The sequence below is a fragment of the Etheostoma spectabile genome, chromosome 19, assembly GCF_008692095.1.
Source record: "Etheostoma spectabile isolate EspeVRDwgs_2016 chromosome 19, UIUC_Espe_1.0, whole genome shotgun sequence".
Lineage (NCBI taxonomy): Eukaryota > Metazoa > Chordata > Actinopteri > Perciformes > Percidae > Etheostoma > Etheostoma spectabile.
The window spans coordinates 8995988-9018300 of NC_045751.1; the positions used below are offsets into that span (position 1 = coordinate 8995988).

Genomic DNA, 22313 nt, shown 5'->3' on the forward strand with positions numbered 1-22313 from the left:
TGGGCTGCTTTTCATGAAACTAGGTGGAAGGGTGAAGCCCGGGCCGAGAAAGAAGCCATTCAGTTTGGGAGCGGATCCGAATCACGCCGCGGATCCACTTTCTTTAACAATGCCAGATGACAAAAGCGTTTACGGAGGTCTGCACTCTCCCATGTGTGTCAAGGCCAATAAACAGTGGATCAACTCAGTGCACGTGGATGTATGCAAAATAATGTGTAAAAAAAAAAAAGGTTTGTATATTTGTGTGAAGTGGAAGACTCGAAGTTTGGTTCGTCCTGCTGATTCGGACAAGAGAATGAAAAGGATTAAAATGAAAGGAAAATAATGTTGATTAAGGTTGATTGATTTGACTGATTCATTTCCACGATACTACACTCACACTGGAAAAATGGGAGTCATTAAATGAATATCAAAATTGTGTTAAATATTGGACACACTCTGTAAATTGAATAGAATAGAAAATATTCAACAAAATGTTTCTGCAGCTCACCCTCAGTGATACACAAAATAAAAATGACAAGTTCCCTCATACAGGCAAAAGACACAGAATAAAAACAATGAATATAATAAAAACGATAATAAAAAAGTCAGATATTGCACATTTGCATTTGCAGAAATACTGCTATTGCACCATTGTTTGTTAGTGTTAGTGTTCAGTTCCTTTATGGCACATGGGGTAAACTAAAACGTTGAAATGAAAAACGTTCTTCAGCCGTCAACCACGAACATGTATACTGATAAGTAATAAAGGTTTAGGTTGCTAACATTGGCATTTAGCTCAAAGTCCATTCAGTTTTATTTATGTAGCCCAATATCACAAAATTGCCTTGAGTGGCTTCAAAATCTGGTAGCATACGCCTCGACCGCTCCATTTGGATATGGAAAAAGTGTTCCATGGGTTGGTGCTAGCAGCTGTTTGAATCCGTTGACTCAGTCCAGGCACCCCAGTGAGTGTTACACTTGTTCATCAGCTGTGGGTAAAACGGTTATTTAACCAGAAACAAAGGCCAACATCAGAAGAACTCAACCGAGGCTAACGATGACCAGCCTGATGCTCTGTTGATACCTGAGGGGGGAATCCCTCAGTTTCTTCTCCTCCCTCCTCAGGGAGGTCAAAGGTCACAGCCGATGACACTGTGATGCCCTGTAGAGCTGGTAGGGAATCAGAGTCGCGGCTCACTACTCTGCAGGGGGAACGGTTTGGGTCACGGGAAAAAATCAGCCTCAATTATCTTTGCATTGGGCCGGCGTGCCGCCTGGGACGACAACACAGCAGCTGATGTAACCAACAGAAATACAACTGGGAGCGTTTCGCCAGAAAATCGCATGGGTTAACCTTTGTTCAAACTGGTGTAAATGAATTAGCTTGATTGGCTAGCTTGCTGCTTAGCTTGCTGCTATTTCCTCGTACAGCAGGAAATGCAGACTGGCAGTGGGGGAATAAAAAACTATTTAAGCATGTGGCTGCTGAAGAAATCCTAAAGGAAAGCCCACAACTCAAGTAAAATCTGATGAAACATCAAATCTGATTAAACATAAATGCACCGTTATATAAACTCATTCATTATATACACTATTGAGGGTCACAGCTGGAATCAAGCTCATAAACTTTGTATTATATCCTCACTGTGGATCACGTCTTTTCTGTCACTGTCCTCTTAATATTATAGATTCATGTGAGTGTTTCCAAATTGCAGGTGGTGTCAAAAACCAAAGTTGTTAAAAGATGATTTCAAATCCTTTGGAAGACATCTTTTCTTTTGTTTCCCCTATAGGTTATCCTGTCCAGATTAATAACAAATTGAAATGCAATATGTAACTGCAGAACATCGGAGGAAAGTGATCATGCTCCTGTTTTTCCTGATTTACTTCCAGCTGAGTCAGCTTTCTACAGGGGGCATATACTGCAAAGTCTGTCTCTCTGTGTCTTCCTATGCCTGCAGCTATCTACGTGTATAAACAGTCCTTTCTTCACATAGGACAAGACCCGCGGCCCACACACACACACACACACACACACACACACACACACACACACACACACACCACACACACACACTTAATTTCATCTCCATTCAGTATGCGTATGTGATGCATGTGGAATGAATCACTTGTTTGTGTGTGTGTGCGGGCATATGTGCATGTGTTTGTGTGTGTGTTGGGTGGGAGGCAGCTTGCATAACTTTTTTCAGAGGTCAACCACTTATTGGGGGCACTGCATGACACACACACACACACACACACACACACACACACACACACCACACACACGTTACTCAGCTGGCGGGTGCGTTGGATTTCCTGGTAGATACACTGACAGACTCAAGTTCACAGCTGCAGCAAAACAATGTTTATAAAATACAATTGAGGTATTAGTCAAGGATTTGAGGTGATGAGTTATGTTTACGAGTGTATATTTCAGCAAGATAAAAACCTTTAAGCTGCTGTTCACGTACAGTTTACTGAATGTCTTCTAATTGCAAATGCACCTTAAAAGGGATAGTTTGGATGTTTTAAAGTGGGGTTAAAGGAATAGCCAGTCTGACTGTATTATATACCACGAAACAAAGTGCACTGAAAGAACAACCTGCTCATTTTGCTGCTGATTAACTGAGTGCAGAAAAACATACACAGTTCATTTTGTTCCATATAGATTTAGCTCGACGATAAAGTGGCAGGAATCCATCGACCTGAGCAATGTTCAATTCACTGCACTATTAATAATCTGTCTCTTTCTTATTGAATTTCATATTACAGTCCCTCTCATTCCTCTTTCCAATTTATTAAAGCAGAGTTGGCACATCTCATATTAACCCGCTGTCTGTGGGAAGAAGTCCGGCATCGACGTGTGTGTATGGTTTTTGTACGTGTGTTTTATCAGCGAGTGTTTCAAATTTAGGCCTGATGCAGAGAGATAACTGTAATGGAGTCGGCCTTGAAGTTCATTTACTATCCAACTGTGTGTGTGTGTGTGTGTGTGTGTGTGTGTGTTTGTGTGAGTCCTATCCCGTCCTAATTGAGTCTATACGTTCTCATCTCCCTTTTGTTCCGTCTCATCACACTCATAACTTACCCATCCCTGCCTGCTGTCTTGTGATCTTAGTCCTGTACATTACAAATTTGTAGAAATGTGTTTACTTTATGTTTGGTGGGGAGATTTGAAGTGGGATATATTCTGTTGTGCCGTTCTTGTTTATATAACACGCCTGCAAACATGGGCGATTTCCTCGCGTCATATATTATCTGTGTTTAATTACCACTTTTTATCACAGTGTAGACAAAGAGCCAAGTGACGAAACAAGCCGACGAATGTTAATTATGTTAATTTGTAAATTTGATATGTTAAATTATCCCTCTCGCTTCATGGCTACACTTTATATGAATGGAAGCCATCAGATCAGTGTTGAGAAATATAAACAGATATGGAAAATTAAGACATTATTTGCGTGATAAAACTCCTTTTCCAGACACTTCGTCATTACGGAATATCAGTTTGATATTCCGTATTGAAGAGTTGTCTGCAAGTTATTTTGGTCTGTGAGAGAGAAATGGTAGAACAAAGAAAATACCACTAGGCTCTTTAAGCAGGATTTAAAATGACTTAAATATTTTAATATATTAGAATCTACAGTCTGCATTTGAAATAAGCTTTGTATTTTTTGCAGAATTTGACTCTACAACAAAAGACTTCCCGGCTACATGTGGTTTAGAGACAGTCCTCTCAAGAAGAACAGCATAATCAGTCATTTCAGCAAAAAACTTAAAGTGGCGCTATGCAATTTGGGCCATTTCTTTGCTGTTTTCTTGCTTTTTGTTCGCAGGTTTCTACATAGAGCTCCCCCTACAGCTTCAGAATAGATATTTAGCAGCTCCTAAGTTTACTGGTGTCTGACTCCTCGCTAGGTCAGCCTGCCCTTTCCTCTTTCTCTGTTCCTCCGACAATGCTTCTGTTTCTTATTTGCCGGCTCACCCACAATGATAGTGTGACAAATTGGGACAAAACTCCATTGCTAGCCTGTTAGCCGGTTCCTGAATGGGCGTATGTGTGCAGTGCCGTGAAGCAATTTGTTACAGCACAAGACCTGAAATCACGCAATACTTCCTTACGCTGAGTCCAGTGTGACGGGTGTTTTTTCCGCTCACAGACGCTAGGGGGGAGCGAGACCATTCAACAAAAAAAAAAAAGTCATGGACACAGTGGATCCAGACATTTCCAACCATGTGCATGCACCACAAGACATTATTAGGACATTAAGAATGAGGTTGTGTGTGGACAGCGTGTGCAAACCCATCGAAGGTCAACTGGAAAGAGATTTATTGAACAAGCGTGATTTAATCACGATGATTAGAATCATTTTTCTTGTCTAAAAACACTTACCTCCTCTTTGTTTTATGCTGGGCCATTATAAATAGCCAGCCTGTGTTTGTGTATGTGTGTGTGTGTGTGTGTGTGTGCGTGCGTGCGTGCGTGCGTGCGCTGGTTATTTTGGAAGCTTAGACTCCTTCAATTATGTGTAATCATCGTTCTGGTAATTCCAATTAAAGAAATTCAAACATTGTGTGTGTTTGTGTGTGTGTGACAGCAGACTGTCTCTCTCTCTCTCTTTGTGTGCATGTGTGTGTACGTGCGCACCACTGCGAGTATAAAGGGATAAAAAGTTTTGAAATTACCATCCACATCATCTTTTAGCATGATTGTCATCATCATCATAACCATTATCAAGTTAAATGGTGTGAGAACATTCCGTGACGGCCTCTGTGTGTTTGTATTTGTGAGTGTGTGTGTGAGTGTGTGTGTGTGTGTGTGTGTGTGTTTGTCTGGTCTATCCCTCAGCCAGCCATGGGGATCAATGCAGTCAAGTACCTGTCTAATGGATAACACTGGAAGTATAGACCCAGGCTCTGAGAGTATGTGTTTACATGGACTATTGTTCTTCTGTATATGTGCATACAAATGACAGAGAGACCCGCTGTGTATCGGCCACAATGTGTGTGTGTGTGTGTGTGTGTTTGTCTGCATTCGTGTATGTGCACCTGTTTGTGAAACAGAGAAAGAGAGAAAGACAGATTTGTCCTTTTGTTTTTTTTTGGGGTGTTTGTGTGAAACATTGATTACCGCAGAGAGCAATCAGCAGCGGCTTGAACCAACAGACAGACACAGAGAGAGAGCGTGCACGAGTGTGTCCATTGACCGTGCGCGGCCCATTAAGCACCGATCTACCTACCCTGTCCTGTTTAGTATTCCTGAAGGATTCCAGCTACACAACAGAGACATGAATATAGTAAGTTTGGCCAAGTTGCACCAAGGATACAAAACAGCTGCAGGGGGAAATGAAAGAAGACATAACAAAAAATAAAGATGTTTAATGTAGGCATTCTTCCCATATGTTTAGACTCGTGGTAATTTAGTTCAGCAACGTTTCATCTGTGGAATATTATACTTTTATTTTAAATTGCTGATTTAAAGTGGTACTCCAGCGATGCTCACAAGCGACAGATTTACAGAATGAATAGTCAGAGGCCCAACTATCCGGACTTTTACTCTCCAGTATGGGTCAAGCCCTAAAAACTATATGCGATATTACATTTTCCATGATGCAATCCGATTTTTTTTTAATGACACTTTTCAGTCATCCTTGTAGCCTTGAATCTTGTGTTATCTCTTCATACTCAGCCAGATATTGTCTATAAAGGTGAGTTCAGTGCTGTGTTGAAATTCTATTTATGCCTGCAAGCATGATGTCCGCTCTTGGCATAAAGTCAAGGTAAAATACATCAGTGTTGATAAACTTAAAAAAAAAAAAAAGTCAGAATATCTGGTAATACTGACTGGTAATACCTTAATGTGCATAAAACACACACAATTTAATACATTTTGGCCAGTCAAGATAACATCTATGTTTCAGAATCTGTCTTTCTCTGCTGTTAGACTAGTAAAATTGCCCATAATTTCCTTCGTGGCAATAATATTTAGCTTATATGCCATAACTGTTTGCACCCAAACTTATAAAGTTAATTAACAAAGGTTTTCTCAGACAGTCACAAAATGACCAACATGACATTGGCTGAACAGCTAAATGAAATCACAGATCATTTAGCACCAACTGAGCCGAAACATCTATTATCCAAATTTCCTGGCCTGTCAAGACAATAGCTACGTCAACATATTCCTATTTGGCTGCCACTACCAGAGTGTGTCATTCTCTTGCGTCATCCCTCCTGTGCAGTCCCAAAGATCAAATAAACCCCACGTGGTACAGTATGTGATGGTGGCTGAAAATAAATGATATTTCTCACATCTTTGACATAAGCATTATGACCAGATTCCCACAAAGATATTTAGTCTTTTAAAGTTTAACCAATATTTGTATTTAAAAAAAGACGTATAATGATGTGTAATGTAAAAGTAAAGTGGATGCATGCTTGACCTTGTGGATTAAAAGTTAAATTTTTGTGCTTACATTTGTATACAGAATAATGTTTAGTAACAGATTTTATGAGCACTTAAACCTACACTTATTGGGGCCTTTATATTGATAATGGATCAAATTACTGTTTAATGTGCGAGGTGTAGCACAGAGTAACAAGTCAACATACTGCGTTCATCAGGTAGTATGCAGTATGAAACTGTTAAATCAGATTGTTTTGCAGTATGCTAGGCCAGCCTAAGCCGGTCTCTGGTTTTTGGAAAGCATAAGTGATCGTTGTTTTAACCGCTCCAGCGCTTTACATTATGGGAGACAGTAGTTTGGCCAAATCAGAACATACTGCTATGGAAGGTGGTTTTGAATACAGACATTATTTTGGTTTTCTGGACGGCAACTTTACTGATTTGGTTCACTCTTGTGGTTTCGTCATCATTGTTTTTGGCCACAGCAGGCTGTTTAGAAGAAGGTATTGTACACTGCCTGCCAAGGACCAAACTGCAGAGACCCACAATTAGTAGCTAATGAACTCAGAGCATCTAGCAGCTAAAGGAGTTGGTGGAGACCAAACCAGAGCTAAAAGTAGAGGGAGTATTGGACTCATCAGGTGGCCGGAATCAAGGCTCAAAAAGAATGCTAATGTTGTATATATACAAGTATATATATATATATATATATATATATATATATATATATATATATATATATATATATACATACACACACATCCAGCACGTCTGTGTTCACGTCTGTGTTCACGTCTGTGGGTTTGCCATAACAACTTTATAGGGTCTTGATATGCCAGATGGTGTGTTAATAGTTTACTTTAAGACACAAAGAATCAAATCCTGATTGTTGTGAGACTTGACTCCCTAAAAGACCTAATTTGAAACCTGAAAGCAAAACAGTAAAGGTAGTTTTGACCTGCTGAAATGTGGGTATTTACAAAGATCACTGTCACTAAGAACTGCAAAACTCTGTAAAAGATGTTCTCGCTTACTATCAGCTCTTCTGTGATGGTGACATTCACGGGTACACAGTGAGAAATGTACCTCTCCTTTGTGGTATAAATGCAGGGACGTGCCTGGAATATTACAGGAAGACAATCTCTTGTTTTTATTCAACATTGGAAAAAGAAATTCAATAGACAGCCTACCATACCAACCCGACATCCTATTAAGCTAATGTGGGCGTTCATGCTGAATCCTGGCAAGAATATTATAAGCAAGAACAGCAGTTGATAGATGGTATGATATTGCAATTATTAAGTTGGCATCCTCCTACTCTTGAATCAATTGCAATATAACAGCTAGGAATGTCTCAGAGAAGTAATAATCATTTTGACAATTGCACTGAAATGGGCACATGTCAAAGCGGGATGACAACAGCTGGTGAGTGGGTGGGTGCCCGAGATCAGGGGTAGAAATCTGCAGCTAAGACTGTTTAAATGTTGGGTGAGACGTACTGTACATGTCTTTCTCATAATCAAAGTAGGAAACTATGGAGAACAAAGCCAATAATTACATGCATGCATAGCAGGTTGGAGTATCCATTTTCCTATTGTATTGAACAGCTCCTGTTAGCTAACCAGATAACTGTATACAGGTACGAGTGGATGTTCCTAAATGATGCATAAGTATATGCCTACCGTAAAACAGTTTAGAACAAACTCAGATACAAAATGCAATTTTTTTCCTAATGTTTGACCATTTGACCTGTTTTTGTTTTACTTTCCAGCTCGACATGTTTCAAGGATAGGGCCATAACAAAGAAAATCACATTTCAGTAGAATGAAGATTTAATGAAAACCCATCACTGCAACATGTGTGGATTATTATGAGTGTACATGCGTAAATGTAAGCTCGTGAGTAATAAGCATCTAGTGAAAGGTTCACAACAAGCAACTACGTTATCTGTTATGAATCTTTTACATGTTTGCTCTTTTCTGCATGTGTGGAAATCTTATACCTTATATGTCTACAAATGCAGATAGGCTTTACGGTTAGTCAAAACTCACCATAGAGGATGTTGATGAGGGAGACCGGCATGACCAGGATGCCTACGAGCATGTCCGCCACGGCCAGCGACCTCAGGAAGAAGTTGGTGGCGTTTTGGAGCTTCTTCTCCAGCGACACTGCCAGGATCACAAGGATGTTGCCTCCGATTGTCAGTGCGATGATGACTAGTATGAGCAACGCCGGCCAGTTCTTCTCTTTCATCACTGTCCTGGTGACAGACTCCTGGGTGAAATTGTCCAGACCTGCACTCATGGCTGCTGCACCTCCAACGCTGCCTCCAAACCCGATCCCCCATGGCAGGGTCTGGTTGAGGTCCAGGGGGTTGTTGCTTGGCCAAGCCATCCGACCTCCAACCTCCAGGGAAGATGTGGTGGTGCTGAACCCGCCAAGAAGAGCCCTTGCTGGGCCGCCCATCCCAAAGAGAGACCCTTACCCTATTGGTGGTTGAAAGAGGGCTCACCTGATTTTAATTCACCTTCTTCAACAGCAGGAAGAAGAAGAGATGTGCTCAGCATTGATCAAGACTTATTTAAAGAGTTTTGAAGTGTGTAAAGGAGTTGTTAATACCAACAGAACACCATTAATAAGGATCTAGGGGAAGGGGAAAAAAAGGAAGGAAGCAACTTTGGGGATAGGGAGTGACAGGAAAGAGGGGATTGGGAGGACTTGGCTAAAAGTGTTTTGGATTTTATATTGTATTCCAATAGTCTTGCTAGCTGCAAACAGCCTCAGATTGTTCCCTGAGCTTTGAATCTCCCATTTCTTGCCAATTCGTCATTGGCGACAAGTTCTCAAGGTGTATGCTGAGCCCAAATGTCCCCTGTTGCTTTGTAGAGGATCAGTCACATCCACCTCTTGATGTAAATAAGAGTCTTTGAGTTTCTAATTTAGAGCTGAAGATTGGTGTACTAATATCCATGGTTGCTGTCTGCTAGATCTTTGCTAGTTAGTTTAGGGATGAGTTTCAGTTTTATAATCTGCATTCAGTTGTAAATCTTGCTGCTGTGGTCTGTGGTGTCCAAGATGTTGCAAGTTACGTCTTTCAGGTCAGAGTCGATGGTCAGGTTGCTCTGCGGAAGAAACCAATGAAAACAAGATCAGATGATTTCTTTTTGAACTTTCTGTTTGCACAATTTATATTCTTAAGGCATGCATCATCTACTCATCATTCAAACCATCTTCCAATTTCCTCTACATTTAGTAATGCAGTGACCGTTCCTTCCACTTATCCTTCTTTGTTGTTTAATTTTATTCATTTTTCCATTGCTTTCCTTTATTCCTACTCCTCAACCTCCCTTAATTGTTTCCTCCTTTCCGCCTCTCCTGCATTTCTCCCCCCCCTCCAACCAAATCATGTTCTTTCTTTGGGTCTTTCTTCTCACAGCGATCCTTCCTTTACTAGCCTAATCTTGATATTGTCTGCACGCCTAATAAAAGTAACGTAAAGAGAATGACTACCAGTGTTTAAAAAAAACAGTCAATTAAAACAAACTGAAGGAGATTAAATGAAACAGAAGCTTTTGATGTTTACACCCTCACATGGCAGTGTGTGTGCAAAAGTACTGGCTGTCCTCTCTATTTACCCTTTCCTTTCAGCGGCTTAGTGATTTAGCACCTCATAAATGGATACAGTATGTGGAGGAGTCAAGGTTTACTGCATGTGTGTGTGTGTGTGTTGTGTGTGTGTGTGTGTATGTGTGTCTTTGCATGTAACAAAAACAGTAAGAAAGACTGTGAAAACCAGTGAAACATTTTTTTTGAATGTGTGGGCAAATGTTTAAGAATGAAAAGTGAATGTGTTTCCTTCTCCTCTGTGTCAACATGTGTGTGCGTTTGAGATAAAAAGCCAGCACATCTCCAAACAGACCCAGGCCTCCAGCTGAGATAGTTTAGTGGGCGGCGAGTCTATGTTAATATCAAGCAGAGCATAATAGCCACTCTGAGTGTATGTGCGTGTACATATTTTACACATTGCTATAAGCCCAAATAACAAAATCCCCTGCTTTGCATTTGTTTCCATCTGTGTGGGCATGCTAAGGTCTGTCTGTTTTATTTAATGTGAATCTTTTGTATCTCAAGGTGCGTTTGCGTTTCGGTTTTGCTCGTTTGTGTGCAAGTAATTCAGATTATTATTATTATATTTATGTGTCTGGGCAGATACACTGTTAGTCCCCATACCTACATGAAACACGTTGTTGGTATGACCCATATGAGCTTAAAGAAAACTTATTTGTATGGTGTTTTCTGATATAGAACAACTATTGACAGCCTCATTGTGATGACACTGTGCCCAGCTGTTATTCAAGGAATAGTTAGAGCATGTATTGTGGCCAGCTGCGGATATTCTGGTTCTCTTCATGTTCTTCACTTATATGTATTAATAACCTAGTATGAAGAATGGATGGGGGACTTTCTTTGCATTGAAACGGATTGGGAAAACAATAGCATTCCTCTGCCATCTGCCCATCTATTAACAGAACACATGTCAGCACAGCAACATTCTTCTTCTCAGTCTTTTTACAGGCGTACGAACTATTGAACTATTGTTCAAAAATAAATCGTTGGTGGAATTTAAAACCTTACTAGAAAGTCAAACAATTTCCAATAATAATAATAATAACAATAATTTCTTTGTGCAAGAAAATGACACATAACTCCTCGTAAACCACCTTTTTTTTATACATTTGTTTGTATGTGGATTAATCAAACCAGATATGACATGTTACTAAGTCAGCTTTAGATGTTGTGTAATTTGGAACTTTGGAGATCCAGGTTAGCTGTTACCTAAACTAAGCTAAGCTAAGTCAACTGCCCCCTGGCTCTAGCTCTAACACACAACATGTCTTTTGGTCTTTTCATCTAACACTCAGAAATGAAGTCAAAAAAGGTAAATTTCCCAAATTACAAACTTTTACTTTAATGTGTGGTTACGTTCAGGCAAATTAAACCACTTGGTTAAGGTTAGAGATGGCTTTAGGTCTTAATTAGTCTCACATTGCCAGACCTTCCTCCACAGCACGGCGTAGTAAGGTCTGGCTGGTCCACACAGCATTCCGGGATGGGAAAGAAACGTGCTCTGGTTTATTGGCATGTCTTTAAACCAATCACAATTATCTTGTGCTAAGCACCAGAAAAAACACCAGTGCCTCTGCAAAATAGCCTCAGGAAGGAACTTGTTTGGATGGAACATGTGTACGTTCAAAGGTTGTTTTAGTTGTGCAACAGAAAACTCAGATTGGACAGATAGTCTAGCTAGCTGTCTGGATTTACCCTGCAGAGATCTGAGGAGCAGTTACCCATAGTCCTCAGAAATCCACCTGAGTTTAAAATTCCAACACAAAGAAAGCGGTAGGTAACGGACATCTGGCTGAAAAGAAGGACATACGGTGAAATTTCCAGCGGCGATGGAGCAATCCCAGAAGTGGAACGTCGTGGATCCAGACTAGTTCATAAGAAAACAACACTGACGGTATGTTGACGAGGTTATGTGAACCGCGGTCTCCATTGTCAAAATTGGACACAGCTTCACACTGGGCTTCGGCTCAGTCCCAGACACAGAAAGCTCACAGTATAGTCAGAGCCGTCTGTATTTCTTTAACGCTTTCTGTCAGGATTTCGATTCGATCGATTATTTGTCTTGGTTGTGTCTATGCTAGAAAAAAAAAGGACTTTGTGCAACAAAAAGTCAATGAAACAGTAGTGTGGTTGTCTTAAAAGGGAAGCTATTGATGAGGCTGCTGTGTGAATGACTTTAAATAATGGTTGACAATTAAGTCTGAGGAATTATGGGTGTGTGCACACGTAGGAATGTGTGTGTGTGTGTGTGTGTGTGTGTGTGTGTGTGAGTGTTTATCACCTCCACAATGCTCAGTGTGTAACAGATAGGCTGCTTCCTATCTTCTCCTCTGAGGGAGATCAGCGTGGTTCACAGGAAACTAAACAGCACTGCAGGCAAGCCATTTAACTGCTCTGATAAAGCAGAAATACATCAGCGAGAGAGAGAGGGAGAGGACAAAGAGAGAGGAGGATAAGGAGGAGGGGGTAAAAAGAGCGATGGAGAAGGAAAGATTGAAGAGATAAAGGAAAAGTAGTCTATATCCACAACCTTCCACTTCTAGGGTTTCTCCATTGCCACCGGATATTCCACGGGATGTCACTCTTTTCGCATGGATGTCCGTTTCCTTTTGCTTCCTTTCTGTTGGAATTTCATACTCTGGTGGATTTCTGAGGACTATGGTCAACTGCTCCTCAGATCTCTGCAGGGTAAATCCAAACAGCTAGCTAGACTATCTGTCCAATCTGAGTTTTCTGTCGCATGACTAAAACTTTTGAACGTAAACATCCACCAAAACAATTTCCTTCCAGAGGCTATTTCGCAGCGGCACAGGAATGCTGTGTGGACTAGCCAGTCCCTCCTCCACCGCCCTATGGAAGAAGGTCTGGCAATGAGCGTGTAAAGGAATAGGGATTGAGAAAAAAGGACCTCGACTCCACAGGACAGTCACTTGCTTTCTGACAATAATCACGTTTTCCCTTTTTAAGGATATAGTTTTAAGCGTGGCGGGAAAACAACAGTTCACAAAGGTTCACACCAAAGATCACATGCAGCCCACAGAGCGAGTGCACACGTGTCTGTCAGCTAAGAAATCTCATCATAATTGGTATATTGCTCGTAAAGCACTTCTGAGAGAGAGAGTTCCATGGATACAGTCGCAGAGTCACAGGGGATCACACAGCAGAAGCCTAGCTAAGGCACTGATGTTGCCGCGGTCGCTTTGCTTTTCACCGCTGGGACAAATCGCTGTCTCGCTTAGGTTTGTTGAAGCCGTTTCTGCTCTGCGAGACAAAACAGTGGAGGACGGCAAGGGGGAATGGGATGGATGGAGGGATTTTCTTCTTATTAAACTGCTGACCCACAAAGACAAACAGCACAAACTGTTGTGTGTGTGTCTGTGTGAGAGGTTTAAAGCTTAACATTCACTGATTTGTATTCCATATGCATACGCACCACCGTATACATGTTGGTAAATGATTAAATACCAACTTCTGGTACAATAATACTTTGTATTGGGGCAAAAGATTATCTTTTTTTCTCAATTATTATGTCTAGCTTTATTTATCAATTTTTTTGTAAACAACCTGTACAATACCATGTGGTACATTATGTTTTTTAAGTGGCATCCTTTTTTATTTTTTATTCTTTAAGACTTTTGCAGTGTTAGGGTTAGTAGGTAACCCTCTGTGGTCTAAAGGCATTTTTACATTTCTTCTTAAATGTACCTTTTTCTTTTTAAGGATTATTTTGGGGCAGTTTTAGGCCTTTATTGACAGGACAGCTGAAGAAATGAAAGGGAAGAGAGAGGGGGAATGACACGCAGCAAAGAGCCGCAGGTCGGAGTCAAACCCGGCACCGCTGCATGGAGGAGTAAACCTCTCTATATGGGAGCCCACTCAACTAAGCTATCTGGGCGCCCTCAAAATTACCTTTTTAAGGTATTTGCATACAAGTGATCCCCATGTGTTTTATATCAAAATGTTCCGAACTAACTCTGCTTTCCGATACGATGCAACATTTTTTCTAGAGCAATGCGTAAAGTGATAATTTGCCGCCAAAGCCAAAACATTGATGGTCGCTTTTTGAAATTCCTCAAATCTCTTTTTAAAACAAAGCTTAAATTCAGAGCTTGAAATGAGTGTAACAAAAGTCTAAGGTTACACTATGTGGTTAGAATAGTAAATAAATGTGTGAAATTAAATTTCTTAATATCGCATTTTGAGCAGGAGATTTGACAAACATCGTTTGGCCGCGCCGGAGCATCTTTCGTCCTCAGAGGGTTAATTCGTTAATATTGTTATATACAGTATGTGTAGAAATTCATTTACATTTTAAGTTGCCCATTCTTGCCTCACGCTAATGGTACCTGCTACCTGCTGTTGCTGTATGGGTAACAGTTGGGAGTGTAAAAGCAGATCAGCTGTCAACAGGGGGACTTTTGCTGCAACCAGCAGGGCGAGGGTCATTTGATGACAGGGACTAATCGGTTATAGATCACGCCGGCTGAGTGTTTGAAGTTTTCTTTAATGGGTACGTTTTTGTATAAAGTGATTACTTAAAACTAACGTTTGTTGTCCTTTGGGCATGGTGCAGCATTGCTGTGTTTCTCTAGCCAGGCATTTAGAACAGAGTCGGTGGAGGTCTTTTGTTGGGCCACCCCACACGTTCATTTGATAATGATGATGATCCTGGGATAATAGAACTGTAACTTTGTAGATTCAAATCTAAGACAAGAATACTGTGAGAAATGGCACAAAACGCCAGTGTTGTAGTCAAGACCACTTAAACCGAGACCAAGTCATCACCAGGAATAGAGTGTATCGAGACTGAGATGATACTTTGAGGGGTTGACACTGAGTCAAGACCAAGACAAACAACAGTAACGAATTTTAAATTAGAAATGAGTCAAGTTATTGGTTGCATTTGAGGCAGGAAGTTTTACATCCAATCACAGGAATGATGAAGAATATTTGACAATGAAGAGGCAATTAAGTGGTATCCCTGCAATTGTGGTCTTGAAATAAAATTCTGAGTCCTCTACATACGAGTAAATCTGCAGTCGATTCTGAGACAAGACCTTAAAAAAATGGTCCCAAGACCGGTCTCGAGTACTACAACACGGCAAAATGCCTCTACAGTGCATATTTAAATAGTGAGAACTTTGAGCAATATATAGGTGTTATATACATATAAATGTGAGTGTTTTACAAAGCGATGAAGGTGCAGCAAGTGAAAGGCACCAAATGTGAGTGAGTGATGAGTGAATGAGTGAGTGAGTGAGTGAGTGTGAGTGAGTGAGTGAGTGAGTGAGTGAGTGAGTGAGTGAGTGAGTGAGTGAGTGAGTGAGTGAGACAGAAACACTGTCATCCCAGTATCAGGATATCTGGTCACTTACTTCTTCTTGCCTCCCGATCGATGTGTATGACCTTTGAAGTTGTTTTCCCTTACGGGCGGCAGTAACCCTTTCCAGCGATACCTCTCTCTTTTTCTCTCTCTCCCGCCGTGTCAGTGCCTCTGTCATCTGTCACTCCACACCTCCGGGGTGAGGGATCAGCGTCATCCATCTGTCTACAGAAAGAGGGAGGAGATTGCAGAAGAAAACAAATGACTTCTGATGCTCTTTTCTGAAACATTTCAGGTCAAAACGGAAGTTAAAAATGACTAAAAGCCTCCTGTAATCACAGCGGCTTCTGATAACACCCACACACCGGGAACTACAACAACAACAACAGAATTTACCATTAATCTTCAGTTCTTTCATCTAACACAGACACACTGACAGTGCATAAACACCCTCCACATCATGTTAGATTAGATAAATTATCCCTATTTGTAGTAGCAAGAAAAACTGAATATATTATAAAGTATACAGATGACAAATTATGCTAATGTTATTAGGAGTAACTGACAAATAGTGTAAATGTGCTGGATGGTTTTAGTATGCAAATCCACTAAATGTTTTCCTGGAACAAACTCCATATTTCTATACTAATTATAGGAACAATTATTTACAGTATGTCCTTGACGGAAAAGCTCAAATTAAACCCAAGTAAGTATTCATTTATTATTTCCCGGAATACTGGAAATTTTATTCCTCATATATGTTAAATGGTTTGTAGCCTGTGGGCACATTTTTCAAACGTTATAATCTGTCATAATCCATAAGATGTTCATGAAATGACATCCCATTTTTGACACTATTTATGGTTGGCATTTTTTCATTATTAGCTATAGTTACAATTTATAATTGCCTTTCTGTATAGTATCTTTTATCTGTCATGGCGGAGTCCGCCATTACCGCCATGGATGCAAATTGCCTACGTATTCATATCTACAAGGTCTGTTCGGCTGCACAGTAAACACACACAACAGTTGTTCTGCTGTTGTTATTCTGACAAAGTAGCTGCTCAAGAAGCATTAAACTGTACTTGCTGTTTCAACGGTAACCATGGATGTCGCCAAATTGTGAATTAGCAAATAAAATTGGCAGTAATTAATTCTGAGTGTGCTGATTTGAACAATGTCTCGATTTTCCCCCCTTTAATCATAATCAAATTACCTCTTGAAAATCATTAGGAAATGACGGACCTGCGGAATACAACGTAAATATGTAGGCTACAAAAAACCTGATGTGGAAGCGTGTTTCTTGAAGTTACAGAGGATAACACACCATCCTTTTGTAAATCATTCTTTAAACCAACTGACTGAAACAAGACTTACAGGTTACATGACTGACGGTAGAAGTATAAATATAATAATATAATGTGACGTGGAACTGGCACTGTGGATGAATTTATACATTCACCTGTGGCAATTTCATCTCAGCCATCTACTGTATGTTTTTCTTCAAAAAAAAATGATGAGCAAACACACTGACATGAGGAGTTTCAGAGCAATATTGTTCAACAAGCATCCAGAAGGTTATACCTGTGTACAGAAAGTCCCCTGGTGAGTCACTGGGACACTATTTGATGCGGGTCTGGCTTAACAAAAAACACACACCCGTGCCCCCGGTAGCAAGTGATGCCCACAAGACCAGGTAGAGAGTAGGGATTGTGTTGTACTGCCAGAGGGGTCATGTTCATAAGCAAAGGCACCCCCCCCCCCACGAAATATCATGGAAGCAGCACTGGAATTGGGTTGTCTTTTAAAGGGCAAACTGCGCCTATAGAAAATGTGTGTTGTGCTCGGATGTCCAATTTCATTAAAATGAATAATGAATGTGATGTTTCATTTAGCAGAATTACAGTGTGTTGTTCTATCCAATCCAATATTCTAAGCAGCTTTTCTATGCTGTATTCTGTTCAAATGTCATTGCCCCCCCCCCTCCCCCGGATTAATGGTCCCCCCTGTGCTGCCCCCGTAAGCTACGAGGCCACCTGATGGACTGCACAGATGGAACGCCTTTACAGGTACGAGAGCGATGGTTTGGGTGGGGTCTGTGGAGATTTGAATAGGAAAAGACAGAAGGAGAAACAGAAAAACATACATACTTATCCAACAATTGTATTTTTATACTTCCTTATCCCATGTAGGTCAAAATATATTTTTATGTTATCAATTTTAGCTTCACGGTTCACAGTAGGAGGAAACAAGAAACCGGTTTAACAAAAACAAGTGACATCAAAATAACGCCATAAGTAGCAGTAAAAATATGCTTTTAAAAAACTAAAATCCTCCGCCACTGTTCATTTGACTTTTTCTTATTTCCTGGATTCATTATACTGCATACATGCATGCAGAGGCTTGTAAGCCTTAAACGATTTCAAATGAAGTTGACTGCATGCAGTTTAATTGGGCATTTTGGGAATTTGCAATAGGCGCTAAAGACTGGAGGTTAACAACAAAGAGCATCTTTAAACTTTCTTCAGCTTTCATCTTATTTATATATTATATACCTATACCTATTAATCCATAATTTCAAAAATTGACTACAGAGTATGTTCAGATGAGAGTATAAGTGATTAGCAGGCAGGGTAAGAACCAGTTAATGAGAAGAGGTATTGTGAGTTGAGAAACAAAGCGAGTAAATGTTGGAGCTGCAATGGGATAACCTTTCATTAAAGCTATGAGGGAAAGTCAATTTCAGACTTACTGTGTTCATAGTACGGAGAGTGTATTTCTTTTTATTCATGCAACTGTATTTTAATCGAATGGGGAAACCAATGGGTTTACCAAATCAACAAGGAGCAAGGTACGAAGGGAAACAGATAAAGATGACAAAAGACAGCGAGCAAGGGCACAGAGAAAAAGGAGAGAGAAAGCAAAAAAAACAAATAACCATAACAGACATGAACAGAAAAACAAAGGAACCTTTCCATCATCTTGTTTGTATGCACACATTGCAATTTTTTGTATGCAAATTGCCAGATTCCAAACAAAAACCTACATTGGCTCCGTCCAAAAGTGATCAAATCTGTCTTTCCCAAAATGTCAAACTGTTCTTTTAACAGTAGAAGCCTGGTTCTTGATGGCAAATATACCAATGCAAATGTATCTAGCTCCAAGTGTGGTTTTCAATGAAAGTGCAGCGTTGTGTTAGTAGTCGAGAGTGGCTTGTAACATTACCTGTTACAGATTCAAGCATTTCCCGAACAGAAACAAATTGAGCCACTAAAAAAAAGAAAAAGAAGAAAAAAAACGTAAATATCTTCGGTGGCAAGCACAAATGAAATGCAATGAGGAATTAATCCTGGTGGCACGTCTTCTTGAATATATTCTCATTAGGGAAGAGGTACTATTTCATTTGGCTGCAATTTCATAAAACTAACTTTAATGTGAAACTACAAATACTACAGAGACAGTGGGAGAGACAATAAATACAGTACAGACAGAGAGAGAGAGAGAGAGAGAGAGAGAGAGAGAGAGAGAGAGAGAGAGAGAGAGAGAGAGAGAGAGAGAGAGAGAGAGAGCGAGAGAGAGAAGGATGGATGAGTTTAAAGAGTCAAAGTGTATTCTCTGCTGGCTGATGTAGGCCATTAACACAGAGCTGCACTGCTAATGTAATACCTCATAATCCCTTCATCTGTATTTGTGTGTGTGTGTGTGTGTGTGTGTGTGTGTGTGTGTGGTGTGTGACAGAGACAGAAAAGGGGGTTGTATGAGTGAGTGATACTGTAACTCAAAGATATTGTGTCTGCCATCTGCTGTAAAGGACCGTAAGAAAGAAAGAAGTTGAAGAACAATGTGCAGCACAGCAAAACGGATACAGCTCTGGATGTGTGTGAGTGTGTGTGTGTGTGTGTGTTTCTGTATACCATTATACACATAACACACTCAGACACATACATAGCCAAAGAGAAGAAAGTCAAGCCTCTAGGCGCCGCGGAGAGAGATAGATAGATAGATAGATAGATATATATAGCGAGAGATACAGACAGAGGAAAGGAAATACTGTAAATGTTAAAAGATTCAAAGCAGGAAAATGATAGATGGTGACAAAGCCAGAGGGACAGATGGAGAGAGAGAGAGAGAGAGAAGGGGAATAGAATTGCTATGACATGCTTTTACTAAAGAAGGAAAAGTGAATGAGAAAGCAGAGTTAGGACACAGGAGGAGAGAGATGAATGATTAAGAAGAAAACACACTGTGTACATAAAGCAGAAAGGGAGGTGGGGGAGTTCAAAGTGATGAAGGGAGGACTGAAGCGTCCTTTTCCTAAACCTAACCAAGTAGTTTTGCTCTGTTCTCATGAATCGTTATTTTAAAAAAAGATATGCATTGTGACATCATGCACTAAAAGGTCCCAGATTGGAATCGAACCCACAAGTGCTGCACCAAGAACCGAGTCTCTGTACATGAGGGCGCGCTCTACCAGGTGAGCTACCCAGGCACCCCTTTTGGCAGTGTTATAATCTAAACCACAATTTCTTTTCCTAATCTTAACTATCGTCACGGCAAAATGTTCGTATTTTGTGGACTAAATTGAACCGTAATCTCCCAGGAGAATGCTCACAATGCTCTATACCCGGCTCAAAGTCACACATTTTCACCTGAACACATCTACAAAGCGGGGACGGAGGTCCGTAGCGTCTCTGTAATGGCTTCAACAACCAGCAACTGCTGCTCGGCGTCATGGAGCTCGTAGCCAGCTGACGTCATGTGATCCATCCGGAGTCACGTGACCAGCCGGCGCTCTTCTAATTTTGTAGGATGTGATACGTTTTGGTGTACGCACGTTTTTGTCCAATATAATACGGACCCGTTCATGAGAATGCGTTGGTCTGGGAGACGGGGCTGGCTTCAAACAGCTCCTCCCACTTTGATTCTCTATTATAAAATGCATTGGATGTGACAAGCATCTAGAAATGGACCAATTAACATTTAAATGACAAGAAGCAACAGGATCTAAATTAGGGGAAATAAACATTAGAATACATTTACACTACCACTGCAGTAAGGCACAGGCTACAAATTGCCTCAACTGGGGTCCCCCTGTTAATTTGACAAACGTGTTGATGTTTAACTGGTGTCCCACAGCTGGAGTCCCACTGTGTAATTTGTATTCTTAACACCACAGGGAGTAAAGGAGGTATGGAGGGAGGTATGGAGGGAGGAATGGGAAAATGTCACTCAGAGTTGAATTTTTTTTATTGCTGTCAGCACTACTTGTGCTGGAATTTCGGGAAGCACCGTGTTGTTGCATGATGAGACTAAAGGGAAAGCTTAGACAACACCAGGTCATTCCTAGGTCACAGGTCAGGGAAATGAGACTATTTGGCCAACCAAACCTAGTCATGTAAATGTGTTGCTTTTCTTACACGATTAGCAATGTGTGTGATCGTTGGGCAGTGGAAGAGTCCCCATCCTCCCTTTCACATGTCCTTTATTTGATGAAGCTAGAAAAACACCTCCTTTGTGGCTCCACTATTAAATTTTAAAGAAAATCTGGCTACCTCTTTTAGAACACGTCAGATCCCTGCAGCTAGATATTGTCCCCATGAGCGGTGAACCCCCCCCCCCCCCCCCCCAAACACTGCACCAACATCTCAAACCCTCTAGTCTAACCCTGCTTACTTTGTTCCCAGAGACACTCAGTATGTTTCCCGTGTGTGTATATATATATATATATATTATATATATCAATTATTATTTGTTTTTAAATGTAATTTCTTTATTTTTATGCTTCTTTTGATCTTGTGGTTTCATTGCTGTATCTACAATGACTCTTATCACTTTGTAACAATTTATTTCCCTTTTCCTTATTTGTGTAAGGGCTCACACACTGTGGTTTGTATTTAAAATCATATAAATGAATCAAAGATAAAAAAATAAAAAAAAAACTCATGTATAACTGTTTGTCTGTCTACTGATTCAAGGAGTCTACGTAGATAGTTGTATGATAAGAGAATGTTCCGCCTCAGGACTGTCTCCTTTCGAGGTCGGTGGACCAGCCACACTTTAGCATACTACCCAAAGAGAGAGAGAGAGAGAGAGGAGAGAGAGAGAGAGGCTGAACTAGGTTTTTGCTTCTGTGTCTACGGCGCCTGTAATATCTTTTACACCTTGTGGAAGACAGGAACTTCAGAGAGTTGGGATGGCGCTGCACAACAACACATCATGGTTAAACTGTACTGCCTGCCTAATTGTCTCCTCAATTGAGGGTTCATTAAACGCTTCTGTGTAAGTCATAAGTCTACCAAACCTTTTCCTTAACACTACTGGTACCAAAAGAAACAGAAATGCATAACCACTTGACCGTGTGTTACACTCACACACTTTAGCAGGAGAAACTCAAGTTTCCTAAAGGGCCTCTTAGCTATTAATCAGATGCAGACCCCCCCACACCATACATTTATCAGCCAGTATCACTCAGCATGAGAGACACAAACTGTAAAGAGTGATAGGATCACAAAGGGAGAAATTATTAGGTGAACATGAAATAGGAGTTTTAGAGGCACTCTCCTGCCGAAATAGATTAACTTAAGCCGCAATTAGAAAGAGACAAAAGACAGATTACAAGTGAACTTTTGAAATGTCAAGAAAGAAAATGCAAATCAGCATCGACTTCATGCGCTGGATTCAAAACAGATTTAGGTAGGGTAAAGAGAAAAAAACAACCTTTCAAGACTTTTAAAGGTCAGCTAATGCATTGGTTGTAAGGGAAGAAAGTAGGGGTGTAGTGTAAAGCATGCTAACCTGCTACCTAAAGGCGTGTGAAATATTCATGCAGCAGCAGGTTTAATATTTCTGGAGGTCGTGGTGGACGGACAACACTTCGGAAGGAGTTTAATTCATTTTTAAGCTGTTATAAAATTAGTCTGATCCATTCATGCTCCGAGCCATCATTATAATTTATTTAACAGTTGCACTTCC

General features: G+C 40.5%; 1 protein-coding gene and 1 long non-coding RNA gene across 2 annotated transcripts in view; one reads left to right on the forward strand and one right to left on the reverse strand.

The window, feature by feature from the left end:
• Window positions 1-22313, reverse strand: part of htr2cl1 (5-hydroxytryptamine (serotonin) receptor 2C, G protein-coupled-like 1) — a 132004-nt gene that overhangs the window by 19825 nt on the left and 89866 nt on the right. The window contains exons 3-4 of the mRNA XM_032544614.1: window positions 15394-15566; window positions 8443-9513 (exon numbers count right to left, since the gene is read on the reverse strand). Coding sequence (XP_032400505.1) covers window positions 8443-8857 — 415 coding nt within the window. The 5' untranslated portion in view covers window positions 8858-9513; window positions 15394-15566. The remainder of the gene's footprint in view (window positions 1-8442; window positions 9514-15393; window positions 15567-22313) is intronic.
• On the forward strand, window positions 1536-21628 carry LOC116707300 (uncharacterized). Its single transcript, XR_004336454.1, has 3 exons — window positions 1536-1546; window positions 9394-9404; window positions 21530-21628. It is a non-coding gene; the product is annotated as an uncharacterized LOC116707300 (long non-coding RNA).